Source organism: Sturnira hondurensis, unplaced genomic scaffold, assembly GCF_014824575.4.
Source record: "Sturnira hondurensis isolate 20B ecotype Veracruz unplaced genomic scaffold, ASM1482457v3 Scaffold0009244, whole genome shotgun sequence".
NCBI lineage: Eukaryota > Metazoa > Chordata > Mammalia > Chiroptera > Phyllostomidae > Sturnira > Sturnira hondurensis.
Genome location: NW_028081875.1, coordinates 4,291,777 through 4,313,268, shown reverse-complemented (window position 1 = coordinate 4,313,268; position 21,492 = coordinate 4,291,777). Strand labels below are relative to the sequence as shown.

Genomic DNA, 21,492 nt, shown 5'->3' with positions numbered 1-21,492 from the left:
CAACAAAATGGTGTTGGGAGAACTGGACAGCTACATGCGAAAAAATGAAACTTGAGCACCAACTTACACCATGCACCAAAATAAATTCAAGGAGGATAAATGACTTAAGTATAAGCCATGACACCATTAAAGTCCTAGAGGAGAACATTGGCAGGAAAATCTCAGATATTCCATGCAGCAATATTTTTACTGATACGTCCCCTAGAGCAAGGGACATAGAGGAAAGAATAAACAAATGGGATCTCAACAAAATGAAAAGCTTCTGCATGGCTAAAGGAAACAGTATTAAGATAAAAAGAGAAACAACTGTTTGGGAAATCAGATTTGCCAATGATACCTCACACAAAGGTTTAATCTCCAAAATATACAAAGAACTCACACAAACTCCACTCAAAGAAGATGAGCAACCCAATTAAAAAATGGGCAAAGGACTTGAACAGACACTTCTCCAAGGAGGATATACAGAGGATCCAGAGACACATGAAAAGATGCTCAATACTGCTAGCTATCAGAGAGAGGCAAATTAAAACCACAATGAGATACCACTTTACTCCAGTCAGGATGGCCACCATAAACAAAGAAACAAACAACAAATGTTGAGAAGTTGTTGGGAAAAGGGGACCCTAGATTACTATTGATGGGATTGTAGACTGGTACAACCACTATGGAAAACAGTATGGAATGTTCTCAGAAAACTAAAAATGAACATGCCTTTTGACCCAGCAATTCCAGTGTTAGGAGTATATCCCCAGAACCCGGAAACACCAATCCAAAAGAATCTATGCACCCCAATGTTCATAGCAGCGCAATTTACAATAGCCAAGAGTTGGAAGCAACCTAGGTGCCCATCAGTAAATGAATGGATCCAAAAACTATGGTACATTTACACAATGGAATTCTATGCAGCAGAAACAAAGAAGGAGCTACTACCCTTTGCAACATCATGGATGGGATTGGAAAGCATTATGGTGAGTGAAATAAGCCAAGCGGTGAAAGACAAATACCATATGATCTCACCTTTAACAGGAACCTAAACAACAGAACAAACAAGCAAGCACAATATGACCAAAGACACTGAAATACAGAACAGGCTGACAGGGACCAGAGGAGATAGGGGAGAGAATTTCAGGAGAAAAGGGGAAGAATTCACAGAAACAAGTATAAAGGACACACAGACAAAAACTAAATGGGGGGGGGGCAATGGGAGGGAGGTGGGGAGCACTGGGGTGGTGGGCTGAGATGGGAGTAAAAGACAGAAAACTCTACTTGAACAACAATTAAATTCATTATTAAAATAGTTAGTGCATGAAAATAGCAGTATGAAATGCCAGTTATACAATGTATTAAACAGCAATTTAATTTAAAACTCAGTGTTGGAGTCTGAAATTAAGTACAGAAGAAATAAGAGAGAACAAGTAACACTATGTCAAACAAAATTCAGGTGGCTAGATACACCTATTGATTTCAATGCAAGTCCTGGCAAAGAGTCAAGCCAATTTTTTTAAGAAAAATTTCCATCTGAGTTTAGTTTCAAATACACTTAAACAACAACAATACTTTCTGTGGGGATGACAAATATCAGTATTAGCAAATCAAAATCTAATTTTACAAAAATTACTGTATGTATTTTGGGATAGATACATTTATTTTTTGGTAATATATATTAAGTGGCACTAATTACACTATAACTGTAAGGCAACTAACATGAAACCACAGAACTGTAACTTTGCTACAGCTACATGGACTTGGGCCTTTTTTGGATGAACACATTCTGAAAAAACTGGATGCCCATTCCAATGCTATGCCAAGGAAATCTGTTCAGGAGTAAAGCTCTGAAGTGGGGACTCACCAGTGTACCTTGCAGCTGACAGATGGCAGGCAAGACATGTCAGTTATGAAGTAGTTACAGAACTAATTCACAAAAGTTACCATTACTGTTTCTAGAAAGAAGCAAGAAGTTAAGAAATTCCTTGAACTAGAAAGGTGTCAGAAGGACCCTGGAAGGTCCGGTAGGTAGGACATCATTAATAATCATGGTTGGCTTCTAAACACTGGTAGCAAAATACTTCTGACTGTGCTCTTAGGCAAATTATAGACAAAGGAAAAAGGCCAGTAATCATACCCTAAGAGTAATAAACAGAACTTCAAAATAAACCACACGATGGTTGTGCTTGCAGCAGGGTTTCACAAGGCAAGGCATCCAGATTTTTTTCTTCCCGAGTCTGGCATAAAGAGCAGCTCTTGTGGCCATTTCAAAAACCTCCCTCACTCCACCTTTGGTCTTTACTGATGAACATTCCATGTATCTAAAAGCACCAATCCTGTTTGCCATATCTCTTCCTTCCTCCGATTTTACTGGTTCCTGCTTTATCTTGACTAACTCCCACCTTGTGTGCTCATCATTCCAAAGATCCTCCTTGTTCCCAACCAGGATAATGGGCATGCTGGGACAGAAACACTTGACTTTCAGAGTCCCTTTTTATGGGATGTTTTCTAAACTATTGCGGCTGTCAATAGAAAAACACGTCAGTATAACATCGGTGTCTGGGTAGGAGAGAAGCCTCAAGTGATCATAATCTTTCTGCCCAGCTGTGTCCCACAAAGCCAACTCCACTGCAATATCTGTCTGTTACACAGTTCTCAAATATTGTAGGTGCATACATCTCTAGGAACTGGTCCTTGCTAAAAACAATGAGCAAGCAAGTCTTGCCACAGGTTCCACCACCAACTATCACCAATTTCTTTCAGATGGTAGCCATTATTTACAAATGTGCTGTAAGATTCACCATCTACCTGTATGGCAGAAGTTCTACAAAGTGCTCTGAACTTCTGAAAAAGGGACTCAGGCTCTGGCTCCCACCTCTCTGCATTGAGGGTGCCTGTCAGTGAGTCACAAGCTTGGAGACAAGGGTGGGTGGCTGAGGAGAGGGCGGTAGAATAGAGCGAGAACCCACAGAGGATGGCAGGCAGAGGGTGGGGAGTGAGAGGGAGAGAGGATGGGGGGCAGCAGGCCAGTAAAGCTAATTTTATTTACACCACTTGAAAAGGAAAAAAATGAATCTGAACAGTTAACAGTTATAAGAAGCACAAATGTAAGAAGCCCTTTAAACTTGAATGTATGAGAGTTCTCTCAAAAGGCATTAAGATACTGCCCTAATAGTGGAAGTTAATGTGGAGATTGCAAATAAACTCTTTTTTAAGCTCTTAATACCCATTTAGTCAGTTCATGTGCTTCCAAATTTTCAGTACAAGAATTCTGCACATTAATAATATATATATTCACTTTATGGTTAAAATGTTAGTGTTCTAACATTTAAAAGTATCTTCTACTAGACTTCTAATAACTAAGACAATAATGAAAAATGTTGATAATGTACACTTAAAATTCTATCTTTATCACAGACATCTCTTTATGTTCTAACATTTTAAGAAAACATTTCCTACTAGACTTCTAATAAACAAGGCAACAATGAAAAAAACATTATCGATATGGTCACTTAAAATTCTCTATTACATACATCTAAGTCTGTGCCACCATTTACTAGAATGCTAATAAAATTCTAAGAGACAAGTCCTGCTTCTGACTGTGTATGTGCTGAAATATTAGTGAGGATATGATTTTTCACACTCTGGCCTTTTGATGAAACGCCTTCCCAATACCAGTGTGTCATCTTATCCTACAATTTCACACATCAGCTGCCAGGGCATCTATCTGAGAGCCCAGTTTCACATTGCACTAATGAGTCAACACCTGTTAAGAGTGGAGAAATCTGAACCTTGTTAGCAATTGTGAAGCCTCCTGGGAGCTTGGATGCTGAGCATTGTCATACTCACCGCCAGCATGTCTGTACCGAGAACCCTGGCAGCAGCCATGATAAAATCCCCCACCAGCATTGAAAAGCCAGGCAAACCCAGGGAAAAAAAACGGGGTGGACAGTGCCTTATAATGGTATTTAAGATATCCTAAAAGGGAAGAGAAAAAAACAACAACTCTAATTTTCAATAACAAAATTGTAAAGGAGTCAATTAGTCTCTAAACGACCGCTGTAAGATAATCTAAGAGAACACAGATCACAGAAAGTTCTCAGTGAAGGGGGTCCTTGGAGATGAGTTAGTCCACGGGCTATTGTATCCATTTTATATATAAGAGAATTGGGACCTAAACTGTAAGATGACTTGTCCAAAATCTAAATTGTGGCATTGGGCCTAGATACTTCCATGTCTTTCACCTAAAGGTGAGCTCTCTGGACAAGCTCCAGAACTGTTAAGGTAAATATACAAATAAAACCTTTGAACATCTATCAGTTTCCATATTCTTCAATTTCCATAAGTTAATATACTGTTACATTAAAAATCTTAAAGCAGGCAAAAAGATGGAAATTTTTACTCTTCAGGTAATTTCATGGGTTAAACAATAGGAATGCATGGAGTGCTGTGGTAGTCCTGTGATTAGCCATATTCTAAGTCCAGATAGTTGGTGTGGCTCTGAGTATAAGTGTGATTGTGAGGTCTACGTACAAAGTCCAGTAGTAGCCTTTTTTCACAGTGTGCAGTGTGAAGAACACCAACTTCCCAGACACCTGGTATTCCTGTGTTTGGAACAGCCTCTCACTGGTGACTAGCTGGCTGGCCCCTGCCCACCAGCTCTGTTCTGAGGCCATTCAGCTTGCGGTAGACCAGACCAGACCAGGACTCCACTGGACAGTAGTCATGCCACCCACGGTCAGACCACATCTATGAAACCATCGGTGTAAGTGTGTGTGCATAAGGGGGATCAGTAAGAAAACCAAAAACTGTTTTTATGTAGTTCTAGGCAATGCACATTAATCAAACAGGCTAATGCACTATACCTATGTTACTAGTAGTTGTGCAACCTGTAGTCAGTCTCAAAATACAAAAAGCAAAATACAAAAAACAATTTTGTTTATTTTCTCAGATTTCAGTGTGGCTGTTTCAAAAATCCTTCAAAATAATCTTCAAAATAAAATCTAATTTAATTTGATTAAATTAGAGCAAAGTAGTAGCAATATGCTGAATTCTAACATAAATCTTCTGTAATAAAAATAACCTCACTTCTTATCTAAAAAGAGAATTTTTGTTTTCCTTACATACTGAACTCATTTTGTTTCTACAAATTTCGCTGTTTATATGCTTAAATCGACTGTCCAATGCTTACTCTGTTACAGCTCATATATGGTAAATAGTTCAGCAAGTCCTAATTTAAAGTTTTAGAATTTTAGCAGACTTTCACCTGTACACAAAAATAAATAAACAGATAAAATGAAGGAAGGAAGGAAAGAAAAACCTGAACCACTTCTTCCAAGTTAATGTTTAAACCTGCTTTAATCACATCCTTTGATACACTTTAGGGTCCATATCAGCCAAGGCAAACATTCTAAGGGGCTTAGCAGATGGATGCTGCAGTTTAAAAAGTGCGTGGTAAACTCATGCTCCAAGAGGAACAAAAGATCCACCTTCTTCATAATTAAGCCTCTGATTAATGCCCTGGGCTCCCCACCACACACCTGTAATTACTCACAGAGGTACGCATTGTGCTGGGCCTTGTCTCAGAATATCAAGCATCAAGCTATCCAGCAGCAGATGGAAGCACATTTCTGTTGACATATGCTACAATGAAAGGATTCGTGCAAACCTGGCTAGCAAGGTAGCAGAATGCCATGCATTTGAAGATTAATAATGCAAACAACCATGATGTTAACTTTATTATGTTTATAGTGTTAATTCCATCTGTTGAGATAGGAACTAAGCCTTGCACGCTACAGATTTTTAATATCTTTAGCCCATACTTAAATTGAATAAGCCATTTTCACAACTGGAATTTAGAATTTTAATTTAAAAGTGTTTTTCCTGGGATAAGTTTATGGTAATTATGAATGAAATCCTTTAATAAGCTAAAGCCAAAATTTGTAAAAGAAATCCATTCTGCTTTATGAGATTCATATGTGCACAGGCAATGATCTGTAAATGGGGCATTCACAAAAAATTACTGAGTTGGCATTGATGCTAAAGACAGCAGAAATGCACATAGCCAAGGTAAAGTCACACAGTTCCCCGTACCCCTGGACCTTGGCCAGTCATTTCAATGGAACCTGTTTCTATGGGCAAGAAGATTGGAAAGACAGAGCAAAATAACAGATGGCTAGCCTACCGTATCCTGCCACCCACATAAAACAGATCCCCAAAAAGAAGCAGGGCCTGTGCTGTGGAGGTCAGCTAAAGACAGCATTGGAGTAGGTTAATGTGTGGGTTAAACAGAAAAATATATGGCCAGTCCGCCAAATTATGGCCACGTGCCTGCTTATTTTGCTTATCTACACTGAAATGGAACAACCCAAAGATTTTATGTTTGTGGTTAACATTGTAAAATTAGGAATAACTTTGTAGTACTTAGAGCTGTATATTCTCAATAGAGGGACATCCAAGAAAATGTCCCACTCACTTCTAGTAGACTCCTTTCAACTTCCCCTCAATACATCAAGATCATAGCTATAAATGGAATCTTTGGAAAAATAAAAGTCTTGAGACTGAAATTTTCTTCCCAGTCGCCAGGGCTTTATTTATAGATAGCACAGAACACTGCTTCCCAAATGCCTATTATTCACGTACAACCTCATGCTATCATCATGTCCACATCCAAGGTGAGTATTATTTGTCCATTTTCAAAGTACTTTTTGAACTTCAATAAAATTATTCTGGAAAACCAGTATCCTGTGTTGTAAGAAGAAAATAGCCAGGAGAGTCAAAGGAGTAGAAAGAGGCCATTATTCCCACCGCTCGATTTGAGGCTATTCAGTACCACCTCCATTGTGACCACCAGTGGGAAATGTCTCTCTAGAACTAAGACTATGAGGCCTGGGTTCGAGGCTTAGTATATGTGATCATGGGCAGATCATGTCATGCCTAAAGCTTCACATTTCCCTCCCATAAAATGGGATGATTTCCTTTTATAGAGCTGTTATCTAATGGTATAATAGAAGTGAACACATGCCTCTGTACAATAAAAAGGGCCATACAAGTGACAAGAAAAAATTGTTTTTAAATAGAAGGACTATGAAAGATTTTACTTTCTAGAATTTACTTTGCAGAATTCTATGAACTATTGTTTTGATGACATTCAGAAAGAACATTCAAAAACATTTCAAAGGTGGCACAAATAAGTGTCTTAGATTTATTATCCCAGAAATTAAAAAACTCTAGACATTAATGCTTTCAAGTAATATCCTTAGCAAAGTATTATAACAATTACCCATAATGTTTACAGTAAGTGAAAGAAAAACAGGAAAATGATCTTTATGTATTTTCTAGGTTCCATTCTTCTATTTACCCTATACAAGTGATTCCAGTAGCAAAAAATTAGTTTATTGTTCACACTCTAAGCAGACTAAAAAATAATACACTAAGCAATAAGCTCAATGAAAAATAGGAATTGCTTCCTCTTGAAAATTCATCAGTTTAAAACACAGACAAAACTCACAAGCTTTTCTTCAAGGGAAATAAAACTCATTTTTCAAAATGCTGTCATATAGTAAACAGACCACAAAACTAGTATTTTTCTCTTGTTTTTCGTTGAAAATTCACACACATGCTACACACTGAGTGTGAAAACTAGACTGTAAGATGATAATTGTGAATTTTCAGCTTATCAAAAGATTTAGGTTTATGAGAAAGTAACTGGTGAGAACATCTGTCTCTTATCACTCATCTTACAAAAAATCAGGTAATTCAAATAGAGGCGTGTTGTTTCCTCTCCTCCAAAGCACAGTTCTATAAACACAAACCACATTCGGCCTGGTAAATGAATCGCTTTAATTGAATGCTATGTACACAGTAACTGGAAAAACCGTAAGTGATAAGAAAAAACATATGGTGATGGCAACAAAAATTGGTTTATTCATTTTGCATAGTGTGGTTTCTTTAGTTCTAGTATAATTGACCTTTAGAACGATAAATGTGTAAAATAATTTTGTTTATTATGGTTCCAAACCTTCCAACAATTACACAAAATGAGAATTTTAAAAGGAAGGGTTCATTCCTGAAGCATTTCCATTGTTTACATAATTGCACAGCTATAATTTAGTGCTCATGTTGTTATGGAAAATAAAAAAAGGGCCATTACAGACCATTTCAATTCAAAATATCACACTGTGGTGTCAAAAATGAGGCAAAATGTTCACTTTAAAATAGTTTAAAATGGATTAAACCAGTAAACAAAGAACATTTCAAAATAGTATTCTATGAAACACAAATGTTCAAGAAGTCCCCATCCTTCAAACAGAATTAGAAATGTTGCAACTGTACTTTCACACCAATTACATATATATTATTCACTTAATATTTGCTCATGGCCCAGCAGATGATGGTTGTAACATAATAGCCAGCCATCTGTCTCCCAGGCTTTTCTTAGGGAACTCACGCCTGCTCCTTAGGAGCAAACAGATCCGGTTATTCCACCTAGTCATTCAGACCTTCCAGGAGGCCAAAGAAAATTGTTAAGAAATTAAAATCTATGCATGCAAAAATCACTGAACTCCTTTAACTTTGTAAGAAAACCAAAATGCTACACTATTAGTAATTTCATCATTTTTTTCAGATAAAATACCTGTCTTTTATCTAGAAAATTCTATACGAAGCTCTTGTTTGGTCATATGGGTAATGTTCAGATCTGCTTATCCCATTAATCTGGTTAATAAAAAGGTATGACTCATTCCACACCCAAGTGGAATTACTAGTTATCAGAAACTTTAAGTGGAAAGTGATATTTTTAATACTAAACCAAATACAATTTAAGTTTTCTTTAACAATTCAAAAGGCAGCCACAATCCTACAGTACCTAGAGAGCACATTTTAAGGTACCAATTATGGCCCCACTGGCAAAGCTCAGAAGTGCTCAGTGACCAGAGGTTTTAGTTAACCAGAAGCACAGATCTGAAGAGCCGTCAAAGTCTCAAGGATTGTTTCTTCTTGCTTCTGCCAGTGAGTCTCGGTTCCATCCCATGCACAAAGACATCCTTTACATACCACAAGAGGATACCTGGACTCTTCCATGCTCTACATTGGTTCAGGTAGCATTTTTTCATTGATAAAAAAAAACCTTTAAAATATGGGCTTTTTAAAAAAGCGCAGCAGATCATGTCATGAGCATTGCACTTGCAGAAAAGTCACTGGAAATAAAAATACAGCAGGACAAAGCTAAAAATTACTCTCAAGGTCCCTGCTGATGTCCTTTACATTACCTATGTGTAATCTGGAGAAAAAGCAGATTTTTATAAATGCCAGAAAAATGTGACTTCTCTCGGTATAACTATGTTATCAAGTCCAGAAGAAATATAACATGATAGATGAGTTGGTTCCAAGACTAGAGAAACGCAATTACCCTAGTTCTCATCACAAAAAATAAACTTCTGACAGTTACAGGAGCTACTCTGACAGTGTGCATAGCATCGGGATTTCGGGAGAGAGGGACCTACCAGGCAGATGGCCAAGAACTTGAGAGTTCTTCGTAACTCTCAAGCCCATATTTTTTATGATTGCTTTACACTTAATCCTACACCTCTATAAAGAAAAACTCTCCTTGCCTTTATATTGATGAAGACTGCTCAGGAAAAGTGGGAGACTGATTAATGGATTTTGAGAAAACTATATGAATTTAATTTATATTGGAGTTGTTGTATTACCAGGTTATCTTAACTGCTCTTTTCGTTTGTAAGAGCTTCATTAAGACATAATCTACATATAATAAATTTGCCCTTTAAAGTGTACAACTCAGTTTTTAGTCTATTCAGAGAATTGTGCACTATCATCACTATTCAATTTGAGAATATTTTCATCAACTCAAATTGAAACCCTCTACTCATTAGCAGTCATTCTCCATTCCCCCTCCATCAGGCCACCTAATCTGCTTTCTGTCTCTATGAACATGCTTATCATGGCACTGCAGAATATGGCTCATACAGTAAGTATAGCAGGTGGGCTTCCCCCCCCTCTATTCTTTCGCTTGGCATATTTTCAAGGTTCATCCATGTTGCAGCATGTGGCAATACATTATTCCCTTTTATCACCAAATAATATCTCATCATATGGCTAGACCACATTTTATTTACCTTTTTACCAAAGGGTGGACATTTGGGTTGTTTCCACCTTTTAGTGACTCCTGTGATTTTCATTAGTGCTACCATGAAAATCTGTGTACAGATTTTTGTTTGAATACCTGTTGTCAGTTCTTTGGTGTATATACCTAGAAGTGAAACTACTGGTTAATATGGTAATTTTATGTTTAACTGTTTAAAAAATGTTTTTATCCTCACCTGAGGACATTTTCCATTGCTCTTTTAGAGAAAGAAAAGGAGAGAAACATTAATGCGAGAGAAAAGCATCAATCAGTTGCTTCCTGTACGTGACCTGACTGGGAGTCCTATGCAGCTGTACTGGGAACTAAACCTGCAACCTAAGTATGTACACTCAACAGGAACTGAACCTGCAGCCTTTTGGTTACAGGCTGACACTCTAACCAATTGAGCTACAGCAGCCAAAGTTAACCAAAATTAAACACAATGTAAAAGTTACGTTTAACTTTTGAGGAACTACCAATCTTTCTGTAGCAGCTTTGCCATTTAATTTTTTACCAGTTGTATATGAGGGTTCCAATTTCTTCACTTCCTCATCATTTGTTATTTCCCATCATTTTGAAAATAGTGTAATAGCCACCCTAGTGAGTGTGAAATGGAATCTTGCTGTGGCTTTGATTTGCATTTCCCTGGTGAGTAATAATGAAAAACATCTTTTCATGGGCTTATTGCCTATTATATCGTCTTTGGAGATGACTAAATCCTTCACCATTTTTTAAATGGGCTGGGGGTTTTTTCCTGTTGAGTTGTAAGACTTCTTTACGTGTTCTTGGCCCTAGACCCTTACCAGATATATGATTTGCAAATATTTTCTACTATTTTGTGAGTTGTCTTTTTACTTGCTAGATAGTGTTCTTTGATGCACAAAAGATTTTAATTTTTATGAAGTACAATTCATCCATTATTTTTCTTTTGCTGCTTGTGTTTTTGTTGTCATACCTAAGAATTCACTGGAATGTCCTAGATCAAAATTTACTATCTCGTTTCAAAATGAATTTTATAGTTTTAGCCTTAAATTTAGGTCCTTAATCCATTTGAGCTCATTTTTATATATGGTAAGGCAGGAGTTTAATTTCATCCTTTTGTATGTGGATATCCAGTTTTCCCAGCACGACTTGCTAAAGAAACTATTCTTCCCCTACTGAATCTCTTGGCATCCTTGTTGAAAATCAATTGTCCACAGGTGTATGGGTTTATTTCTGGACTCCACTGATCTATATATGTCTAACCTTTCACCAGTACCATATTGTTTAGATTACTGTAACTTTGTAGTAAATTTTGAAGTAGGGAACTGTGTGTGAATCCTCTAACTTTATTCTTTTTTGAGATTGTTTTGGTTTTGGAAGGTCCCTTAAAATTGTGTATAAATTCTATGATTAGCATTTTCACTTCTGTAAGAAAGTCCACTGGGATTGTGATAGGAACTGTGTTAAATTCACAGATAAATTTGGGCATTATTGCCATCTTAACAAAATAGTAATCAAAAAGAATATGAGATATATTCTCACTTATTCAGGTCTTTAAAAAATGTTTAGTACAACATTTTATAGTATTTGATGTATAAATCTTTCATTTCTTTGGCTGTGTTTATTCATAAAATTTTGTTCTTTTTGATGCTACTGTAAATGAAACTGTTTTCCTAATTTCATTTTCAAGTTGTTTATTGTGGTATATAGAAATTTAATTGGTTATATTTTGCTTGCTTGTTCATTTTGTTGATTACGTTCCAGTTAAAGGTGAGATCATATGGTATTTGTCCCTCACCGCCTCGCTTATTTCAGTCAGCATAACGCTTTCCAGTTCCATCCATGCTGTTGCAAAGGGTAGAAGCTCGCTCTTTCTTTCTGCTGCATAGAATTCCATTGTGTAAATGTACCATAACTTTTTATCCATTCATTTACTAATGGGCACTTAGGTTGCTTCTAGCACTTGGCTATTATAAATTATGCTATGAACATTGGGGTGAATAGGTTCTTTTGGATTGGTGTTTCAGGGTTCTTAGGATATAATCCTAGCAGTGGAATTGCCAAGTCAAAAGGCAGTTCCATTTTTAGTTTTCTGAGGAAATTCCACACAGTTTTCCATAGTAGTTGCACCAGTCTGCAATCTACCAACAGTGCACTACGGTTCCCTTTCCCCCATAACCTATCCAACATTTGTTGTTTGTTGATTTGTTTATGATGGCCATTCTAACCAGTGTGAAGTGGTATCTCATTGTGGTTTTAATTTGTATCTCTCTCATGGCTAGCAGTACTGAGCATCTTTTCATATGTCTCTCGACCCTTTGTATGTCCTCCTTGGAGAAGTGTCTGTTCAAGTGCTTTGCTCATTTTTTAATAGGCTGACAGTAACCAGAGGGGGGAGATGAAGGGATAATGGGGGGGAAGGGTGAAGAGTTTTCAGGAACAATAAAGGACACATGCACAATATAGTAAGGAGTGGGGTGGTGGGGAGAGGTGGGGGAGGAGGCAGAAAAACTGTACTTGAACAACAATAAAAATACATTAAACAATAAAACATAAAAAATGAAAAAAGAAATATAATTGATTTTTGTATGTAGATTTATTATCCTACATCATTGCTGAATTCATTTATTCATTCTATTAGTGTGTATGTGTGTGTATGTGTATTTTTTAGGGCAGGGGTGTCAAACTCATTTTCACCAGGGGCTACATCAGCCTCATGGTTGCCTTCAAAGGGCTGAATATAATTTTATGACTGTATAAATATAACTGCTCCTTAACAGTTAAGCAAGAGCTTGGAGCTGCCACTAGGTAGAAACAAGGTGCTGGGCCCACGGGCTTTGTGTTTGCCACCTATGTCTTAGGGTTTTCTATATACAAGATCATGTTTTCTATAAATACAGATAGCTTTTCTTTATTTCCAGCGTAGATGCCTTTTAAATAATTTTCTTACCTAATAGCCCTGGTTAGAATATCTACTACACTGTTCACTGAATAGAAGCAGTGGGAATGGACATCCTTGTGCTATTCCTGATCTTAGGGAGAACATGGAATTTTAAAAGGGATATGCCTATTGTTTCTTTGGTGGGAAGAAAGCCTGAGCCAATGATGTGATATCCAAACCCCAGAGCAACCTTTTCTCAAAACATCTTTGGAGATTAGTGAATTAGTGTGAGCTTGCTCATGGTACTCAGAAATCAGAGGCTCGGGGAAAGAACTTACCTGTTACCACATGAATCAGGTCATTCCCTCAGTCTCAAGCCCTCAGCAAATGTGATCAAGATATAAAGCCCCCTTTACTCTGACCAACATAACATCCTGCTTCCAGCCCACAGATCACAATGGGCTGCTTTTACATGTGCTTCCTGAAATGGGGAGACTGAGGGGAGAGTAAATTCATCAAGAAATTCTGGCACATTTATGATCCGCAAGATGAAGGAAAATGTTGGAGGGCTGTAGGAAAAAGTGACTTACCAGCCTTACCAAACATGCCTTTAAGATGCTGTGGTCTGAGTATGTAATGGCTGTCTTAGTTGTGACCCTGATAAGCCTCAAATCCACAACACTGCAGTTTGTATAAGCGGCTGGCTTAATGAGGTTGATGCATATGCTCTAGAGTAGTTATTAACTCCTCACAATGAACTTTTAGTGAATGAAGGCTTCAGTGAGTTGCCACTGGCAAGTAATGACAATGGGAGCATCGAGGCTGCATTAGACTTGTGTGCATAAAGTGCTCTCAGAAGACAGGACATCCATGCAACACTGTGAAAGAGGACCAAACATGATGGCCAAAGCTCAGAAACAAGTCTACACAGAATGCCATTTGTACAACCCAAGAATTTACAAGGGACTAGGGAGCAGGGTAGGTAAGATGGAATAGGAGGATACTAAAAACTGCTTTTTCTGAGGCAACCAGCTGCTTGTTTCAGAAGAGGATAAACCTAATCAAGTCTCCATACTCTGTAGTACTCCCCTCCTCTACAGCTTTTACAATGTTTTAGAGCAGAAATAAAGGCTGAGTCACTGCACTCATAGATAACAAGATTAGTAGAAATGCATAATTTATGAAAGCAATACCATTAAGGTAGGAATTACTGCAATGACTGAAATATGCACACATATAATGAAAACAGGTATGCAAGAGACAGGCAGCCATACTGTTCCCAGTACAACTTGGGAATACATTTGCTAAAACAGATTCTTCTTGCAATATTAAAGAGAAATTCTTGAATAAAACCACAGCCTTAATACACTTAGGTTTAATCAACATCACCCATGATGCCAAACAGAATAATCATCTCGCTCCCATGCTGGAATCCAGCTACACAGTTATGTTACCTTAGAACGAAGCAGAAATTTATTAGGGAAAATACATCTCTACTGAATTTGGGTAACAAGGGTACTGAATTTGTTCCTTTGGAACCATGAAAACAGAGGGAAGATCTGAGGTCATATCTAATCTTTTTATTTTACAGACATGGGGTAGGAGATCAATCAAGGCCAGAAATTGCTCCAAGGTCTGGACACACCCCAAGTGAGCTCCTTCTCCTCATTGGAAGAGAAAACATTAACTCAGAGGCAACAGAGCACCATTTAACATTCATGAACGACCAGCCTCAAATATAAAGCACAGCACCGTTTTGAGGATGTTACCTACCTCTAAAGTGCAAATCACCGGGATTCTTTCACTTTGTGTAAACATTTTAAAATGAAAGTAATACTTATTAAAGTTATACTTTCAAGTGAAGTCAGCAAATGACTATTATGGCTTAAAGATGTATTTCCAACATATACACATAACTCTTACTCTCACAGAATTATCACATGAGGAAATTGGGTCATAAAATGCTATCTTCAAAATAAAAATGAGCCTCCCACCTCAATCTTCTTCTTATGAAACTGCTAGAAAGAAACTGTGTGTATGCAGGCATGGTGTGGGGAGGTCATGGTTATATATATTTTATGGAAAAACACCGAGAAATTTCCCAAGACTGCAAAAAGAGATCAAGATTCCTATTTTTCCCTCAAAGGGACTGCTAGAAAACCCACACCAGCCTCAACTCTGCTGGAAAGACTTAGAGCTCCTGGTGCAGCTAAGGCTAGCCTCCACTGCATTTAAAAGCACTTCCTTCTCACCTGGGAAACCTGTTTCTCAGGTTGGGGTGAAAGTGAGCCTCCTAGGTGGTGCTGAGTTCTGCTAGGCTGTTTCCCAGCCTATGACCAGAAATAAGCTAAACGGGAAAACTATTTCTGATGGAATGTTACCACATCAGGAAAGTAATAAAACTTAGGACTATCATTATTATTCATTCTTTTCATTATAGGCTAACACAAAATGCATATGCTTTAGTTTGGTTCCTTGAAAATAAAATTATCCATCTGCACATAAAGAGCATCACTGAAGCTTTTAACATGTTCGTATTTTGTAAGAAAAACAAATCCAGTGATCATTCAATTACGGGAGTCTACAGACCACCCACCAATGTGGGATGGAGATCTGGATGAGTTATACAAAGCAGTCGCAACGGATACTTTTTTTGTTGTTTTTTAAATTTTTGGTTGGACAACAGAATTACTACTACTTCTTAGGGAACAGGAGACCAACATGAAAGTATTTTGTAAATTCTAGAGCCTCATACATCATTGCTTTTATATTACAGACTCATTTTAATCATGATCTTACTAAAATATTTAGTAAAGATCAACTGAAAATTAAAACTTAAAATAAACTTAAAATCTACTCATTAAAAAAGTGTGAAATGAAAGCCAAGTCACTCCGATAATTTCATTAAAAAACACTTAACAGTAAAATGACAAATTTCTCAAGTGCTGACTGAGTTGAAGGTACTATGTCAGCTGCTGGGAGGAGTCTGAGGCATAATAAAGCATGGCCCCTGCCTTCCAGCAATGACCTCTTAGGGGCAGGGCACAGATATGCAGAGTAAGGCCAGGGAAGAAGAACATATGGCTCCTGCAGTGAGACAGTCAGTGCTCCGTGGGGACCAAGGGAAAGACACGAAGGCACTGGTTCTTGGTAACAGGACCATGCTGAACATGTTCAACACAAGACTTCAGTGCTGGAAAAAAAAAGTGTTCTATTTTGATATCTTATTAAAAAAGTTCTTTTCTGCTAAAATTTCTCTAGCCCATACAAGTTTTTCTTTAGAAAACGTAGGAAAGAATGTTTTTCCATGGAGGAAAAAAACTATAGTTTATGATTTCTATAGAAAACAATATTCCCTCTAAAATGTGTTCCAAAAAAATAATAAATAAAATAAAATAAAATGTGTTCCAGTAAATAGCATTAATAGCTGAACAATCTGCAATTAACACACAATCATTTAATGCTATGCATTGAAAAGAAATTAACAGACAAGAAGAGATTATTCCCCACAAGGAGAATACTCTCTCACAGAAACAAAACTTGCAATTTAAAATGCTTTGCCTGACGTTATTTCCTTGTATCCAAACTATCCTTTAAGGATCATAAACCACAGTCAAGATTTCAAATCTCTTATACTGAAAATCACTCCTTTACAAATGGGAGTTAAAGCACCACCTTCTCCCAATACTATTTAGCACTTGAAATACCACTGTCTCTCAGCTCTTCTCTGCCTAAAGAAAAATGTGAATTTTTAAAAAACTTCATAGATTTTTAAATAGGAAAAGTGGTCTTGTAGGTCAACAGTGATATTTCAAACAATAAATCCCATCTGCAGTGCCTGCACCACGCCTACTGAAGGCCTAACTGTCTTCACCTTTCCAAGGCCCCCAAAAGAATAACAATGACCTTAGTTCATGAAATAAGAAGCTCAAGCCTGAAAAGGCTATGTGGTCACTGACTTAAGGATCTAGCAACTTAAATGCAAGGCCAGGGCTAAAGCTCTAAAAGAGATGTCCCTCTTGCCCAGGCTGCCTGTGAGACAGCCAGAGCAAATAGCTTTGGATGAATAAGCATATAAGAGGCATACAAAGCTCAAATACATCACCCTCCATGCCTTAACAGGGCACTGGGTTAGAAAACGTTTCTGGTGGTGAGCTAGAGTCTTACGACAGTCCCTGCTCTGGCAGTGAGACATCCTGATCCCTCTCTCCTCACAGATGAGGCTCCAGACATTTGAAGCAATGATCTGTGCCCATGTGCCAATTCTTCACCACACAAGCCACTTCCTCACCATTCTTCTTCCTCTGAGCTACCTGCGTGGCAGGCATGGAAGAAAGAGAACCACCGCGAGTCCCTCCCTTCCTCCATTCATTCACGCTTTGGTGCTTTTGGCTTTGTGGGTGCAAACTTACACTGCTTATTCAATTGGGCTTTCAGACAAAATCAGTCTCAGGCGTTTTTCATATTGACGCTGAAGTAAGCAGATCGTTCCATATTTTACTTCTTAAAATAATTTTTAAAATATAAGTGTAGAAAATTTTAAGTTTGAACCATACAAAATCACTGCCTCACCACCACTACTTTTAGAAAAACAGTTCAATATTGGCAATTTTCATCTAGTTCAATGTGAACATTTGCCTCTTATACTAATCTCCCTGGTTACATTTGTGTATGTTTTAATTTCCTTGGTTAAATTGACAGAGTTAGTCTTTTATACTGTTTTTTTGATTACTGAGTTTGTCATTTAATTTACATTGCCTGCCTCTTCTTTCTGGTGTCATCTGCACAGTACTCCTCTAGAATAAGGTTTCTTCCCTGAGCACTAGTGACTCTTTGAATTGTAAACTCCTTGTTTTGGACCTGGATATCATAGGAACTTGATGACATTCCTGGCCTCTCCCCACTAGATGCCAGACTACCTCACTGCCCCACTTGTGACAACCAAAATGTCTCCAGACATTGGTCCCCAAAGTAGGGGTGGTAGCAACTCTACTACCACCCTTGTCTCAGGAATCACTGTTTTAGGAAAATGAAATTGGCTGGCTCACCACTCTAGAAGATTAATGGCTGCACTGATGTTGACAGTTGGAGCCAGAGACTCAACCAGAATGCTTTGACTCAGCTACTTTGGTCACTCATTCTTCCCCATGTGGCCACCTGGTATTAAAGTCTTGATTTTTAAAAAAACTTTTTCTATCAATCCACAAATTTATTGAGTGCCTGCTGTGTCTCGGAGAAGACAAAACACTCCAGTTAGTCTACTAAGGAAGATTCCGGTGGCCGCAGTAAGTCTCCTTCTAGAGACAGACCCCAGGGCAAAAAGAACATTTTCTCTACTGAAAATTGTAGGTCAGCTTATACACTATATCATATGGTAACAGTTTAGTTTAAAAAAATCCAATTTTCCATATATATTGAGTTGCTATTATATTGCATTTTATGCTTTATTTCATGTAGCATGTGCTTATTAAACACTTGCAGCTATATATACATAGATAACTCATATTTTTTTGGCTGATAGCATTTAAAAGTCTTTATCTTTACACCTTTAACTTCAAAAAGAAATATCAAACAAAACACTAGTTTCTGGCCTCTCAGGTAGTCTTTTTCCTGTCTGGATCAGCCTCCCATGCCATCATCTTACCCTTTTTAAAGCTGTGAAACAAGTTCACTGCACATGTGTTAAACCTCATAACTGAAACCTCAACCATCTGTTACCTTCTACATATTTCTACTTTCCTTATTTAGATGTAAGTGGGCTCAGTCTGCAGCTTAGTGAAAATAATTATTGGATTTACAGCTGTAAAAGAAAAAAAAATTGCCAATATATTATTTGGGGGCAATATCTAAAGTCTCATAGCCACTGATGTCTGGATAAAGCTATAATACCTTCTTTTTTAAATAAACTTTCACTAATCTCTGACTTGTACATTCTCATGAAACTTTATAGGAAACCACTATATATTACTCATTGGCATTACCACTAATCATATGAGAGATTCTACATTCGATCACCCTGAATCTGTATAGTAATGATAATAAGAATTGTCATTAACTTAATAATATGTCAGGAAAATGTTGATACATACTACCTATCCTTGTAGCTATTATTCCAGCAAACCTAAGTCAAATAAAAAGTTTTGTATTGCAAACAAAGAAACAAACAACAAGTGCTGGAGAGGTTGTGGGGAAAAGGGGACCCTAGTTCACTGTTGGTGGGATTGCAGACTGGTACTACCACTATGGAAAACAGTATGGAACTTTCTAAGAAAACTAAAAATGAACGTGCCTTTTGACCCAGCAATTCCACTATTAGGAGTATATCCTAAGAACCCTGAAACACCAATCCAAAAGAACCTATGCACCCCGATGTTCATAGCAGCACAATTCACGATAGCCAAGAGTTGGAGGCAACCTAGATGCCCATCGGTAAATGACTGGATCAAAAAGCTATGGTATATTTACACAATGGAATTCTATGCTGCAGAAAGGAAGAAGGAGCTCCTACCTTTTGCAACATCATGGATGGAACTAGAGAACATTATGTTGAGCGAAATAAGCCAGGCAGTGAAAGACAAATACCATATGATTTCACCTTTAACAGGAATCTAAACAACAAAACAAACAAGCAAGCAAAATATGACCAATGACACTCAAATACGGAGCAGGCTGACAGGGTCCAGAGAGGAGAGGGGAGAGAATCATAGGGGAAAAGGGGAGGAACTCACATGAATAAGTATAAAGGACACATGGACAATAATTAAGGTGGGGAGAGGAAATGGGAGGGAGGTGGGGAGCACTGGGGGAGACAGGACAGGGAATATAAAACAGAAAACTGTACTTGAATAAGAATTAAATTTTAAAAAATTTTAAAAAAACCATCTTAACATCTCAAAAAAAATAAAGAACTTGAGACACATGGTCATAAACTAAAGGGGGGGGAATGGTGGGGGAGGGGGTGTGCAGGGTGGAGGGGAATGAAGGGGGAATAGAACAACTGTAATGGTATAATCAATAAAATATATTTTAAAAAAGAAACATAAAACAAAGTTTTGTTTATTGCTCCAGTATACCTTTATACTCAGTAAAATCTCATTAATGTAAATAAAGTAAATTCAAACTAATAAAAATTATATTTTTAGAAAAATCGTGTTTTTAAGTGTCAAATTACTTAAAAAAATAAGGAGTAACAAAACTGACTGACAAATATATAAAATATCAGAAACCTTTAGAAGTTTCAATTTAACAAATGTAAAAAAAATTTACACTTTGTATATCAACTGTTTGAATTCCAAAAAAGTAGAAAATATGTCCTCAAGTGGAGAGAAAACATACCTAGAAATCTTTCCTATGTATTTCTACTTCCTAACAGGCAAAACTTCTTTGGGGGACAACACCTGCTATATCTAGCCTGCCCTTGTGCAACAATGTCCATGATGAAGAGAGGGATCATACCTACCTTGCTCCCCACCCCCACCACCTTTCCTCAATTCATCTTCTTGCTTTTCTGAATCAACTTTTGCTTTCAGAGATAATGGGTATAGTATCAGGAATCTACCTTCTCAGGGCATTCACCACTCAGTATTATATTTTACCTGTCCAAGATATTTTATACACACCCATACAAATAAATGCACAATATACCCAAAACACATATGCATACACGTACATAAATATATACGTATGTACACACATATAAACAAATAAATTTGCACACACACACAAACCTCATCCATATCTCAGTCTTTGTTAGGTCCTCATCACCTTGGCCCTGGGTTATTACAGCAATCCCCTTTCTGTGCTTGTTGTCGTCATTCTCTCCTGATTATAATCCTTCCCACATAATGACTATAACTTGAACTTCTTAAAATGCTTGTTTTTGTCATGTTGAGTGTTGTACTCAAAAATCTTCAACAGCTCCCCATTATCCACTGGATAAAAAAGACTGAATCAAGGTTCTCTACACTGCGCATATGTGACACTAAGTCAAAATCACTACGGTCAATGTTCCTTGAACACGGCCTGAGAAGGACTATATCTTTGATATGTGACATTCCACCCTGCTTCTTATCCTACCATCTAAATCCTATTCATCTTTGAAATTCCTGCTCAAATTCTACTACTTCTGAGAGCTCCTCTAAACGAAGTTAACTAGGAGTATTCAATCCAGTGTAATTCCTATAACTTGTGTATCACTAATTTGGCCTTTTGCACAAGTTGATGGATATTATAGATTCTCATTTACATGCATCATACCACTGTATATACCTTTCAGAACCTAATTAGGTCTTTACTATAGTAAAGAAAAATATTACAAGTGAAAAGTTTATTGAACCTTTAAGCTACGTTTAGTAAAGAACAATGTGACCCTAGTAATAAAATGCTTAAAAATAAATCAGAGGATCCAAGAATGCTCAATAGGAGGGTCCTTAGAGGTCATCAGGTCCAGCTCATTAACTTGACCATCTGTGGTCCAGCAAGTCCCTATGACCAGTGTGTG

General features: G+C 37.4%; 1 protein-coding gene and 1 pseudogene across 4 annotated transcripts in view; both read right to left on the bottom strand.

The window, feature by feature from the left end:
* Positions 1-21,492, bottom strand: part of RALGAPA2 (Ral GTPase activating protein catalytic subunit alpha 2) — a 381,676-nt gene that overhangs the window by 185,606 nt on the left and 174,578 nt on the right. For all 4 annotated transcript variants that reach the window (XM_037057016.1, XM_037057018.1, XM_037057015.1 and 1 more), the window contains one exon: positions 3,835-3,963. In XM_037057016.1, coding sequence (XP_036912911.1) covers positions 3,835-3,963 — 129 coding nt within the window. The remainder of the gene's footprint in view (positions 1-3,834; positions 3,964-21,492) is intronic.
* LOC118994371 (transforming protein RhoA-like) lies at positions 1,873-3,189 on the bottom strand (annotated as a pseudogene).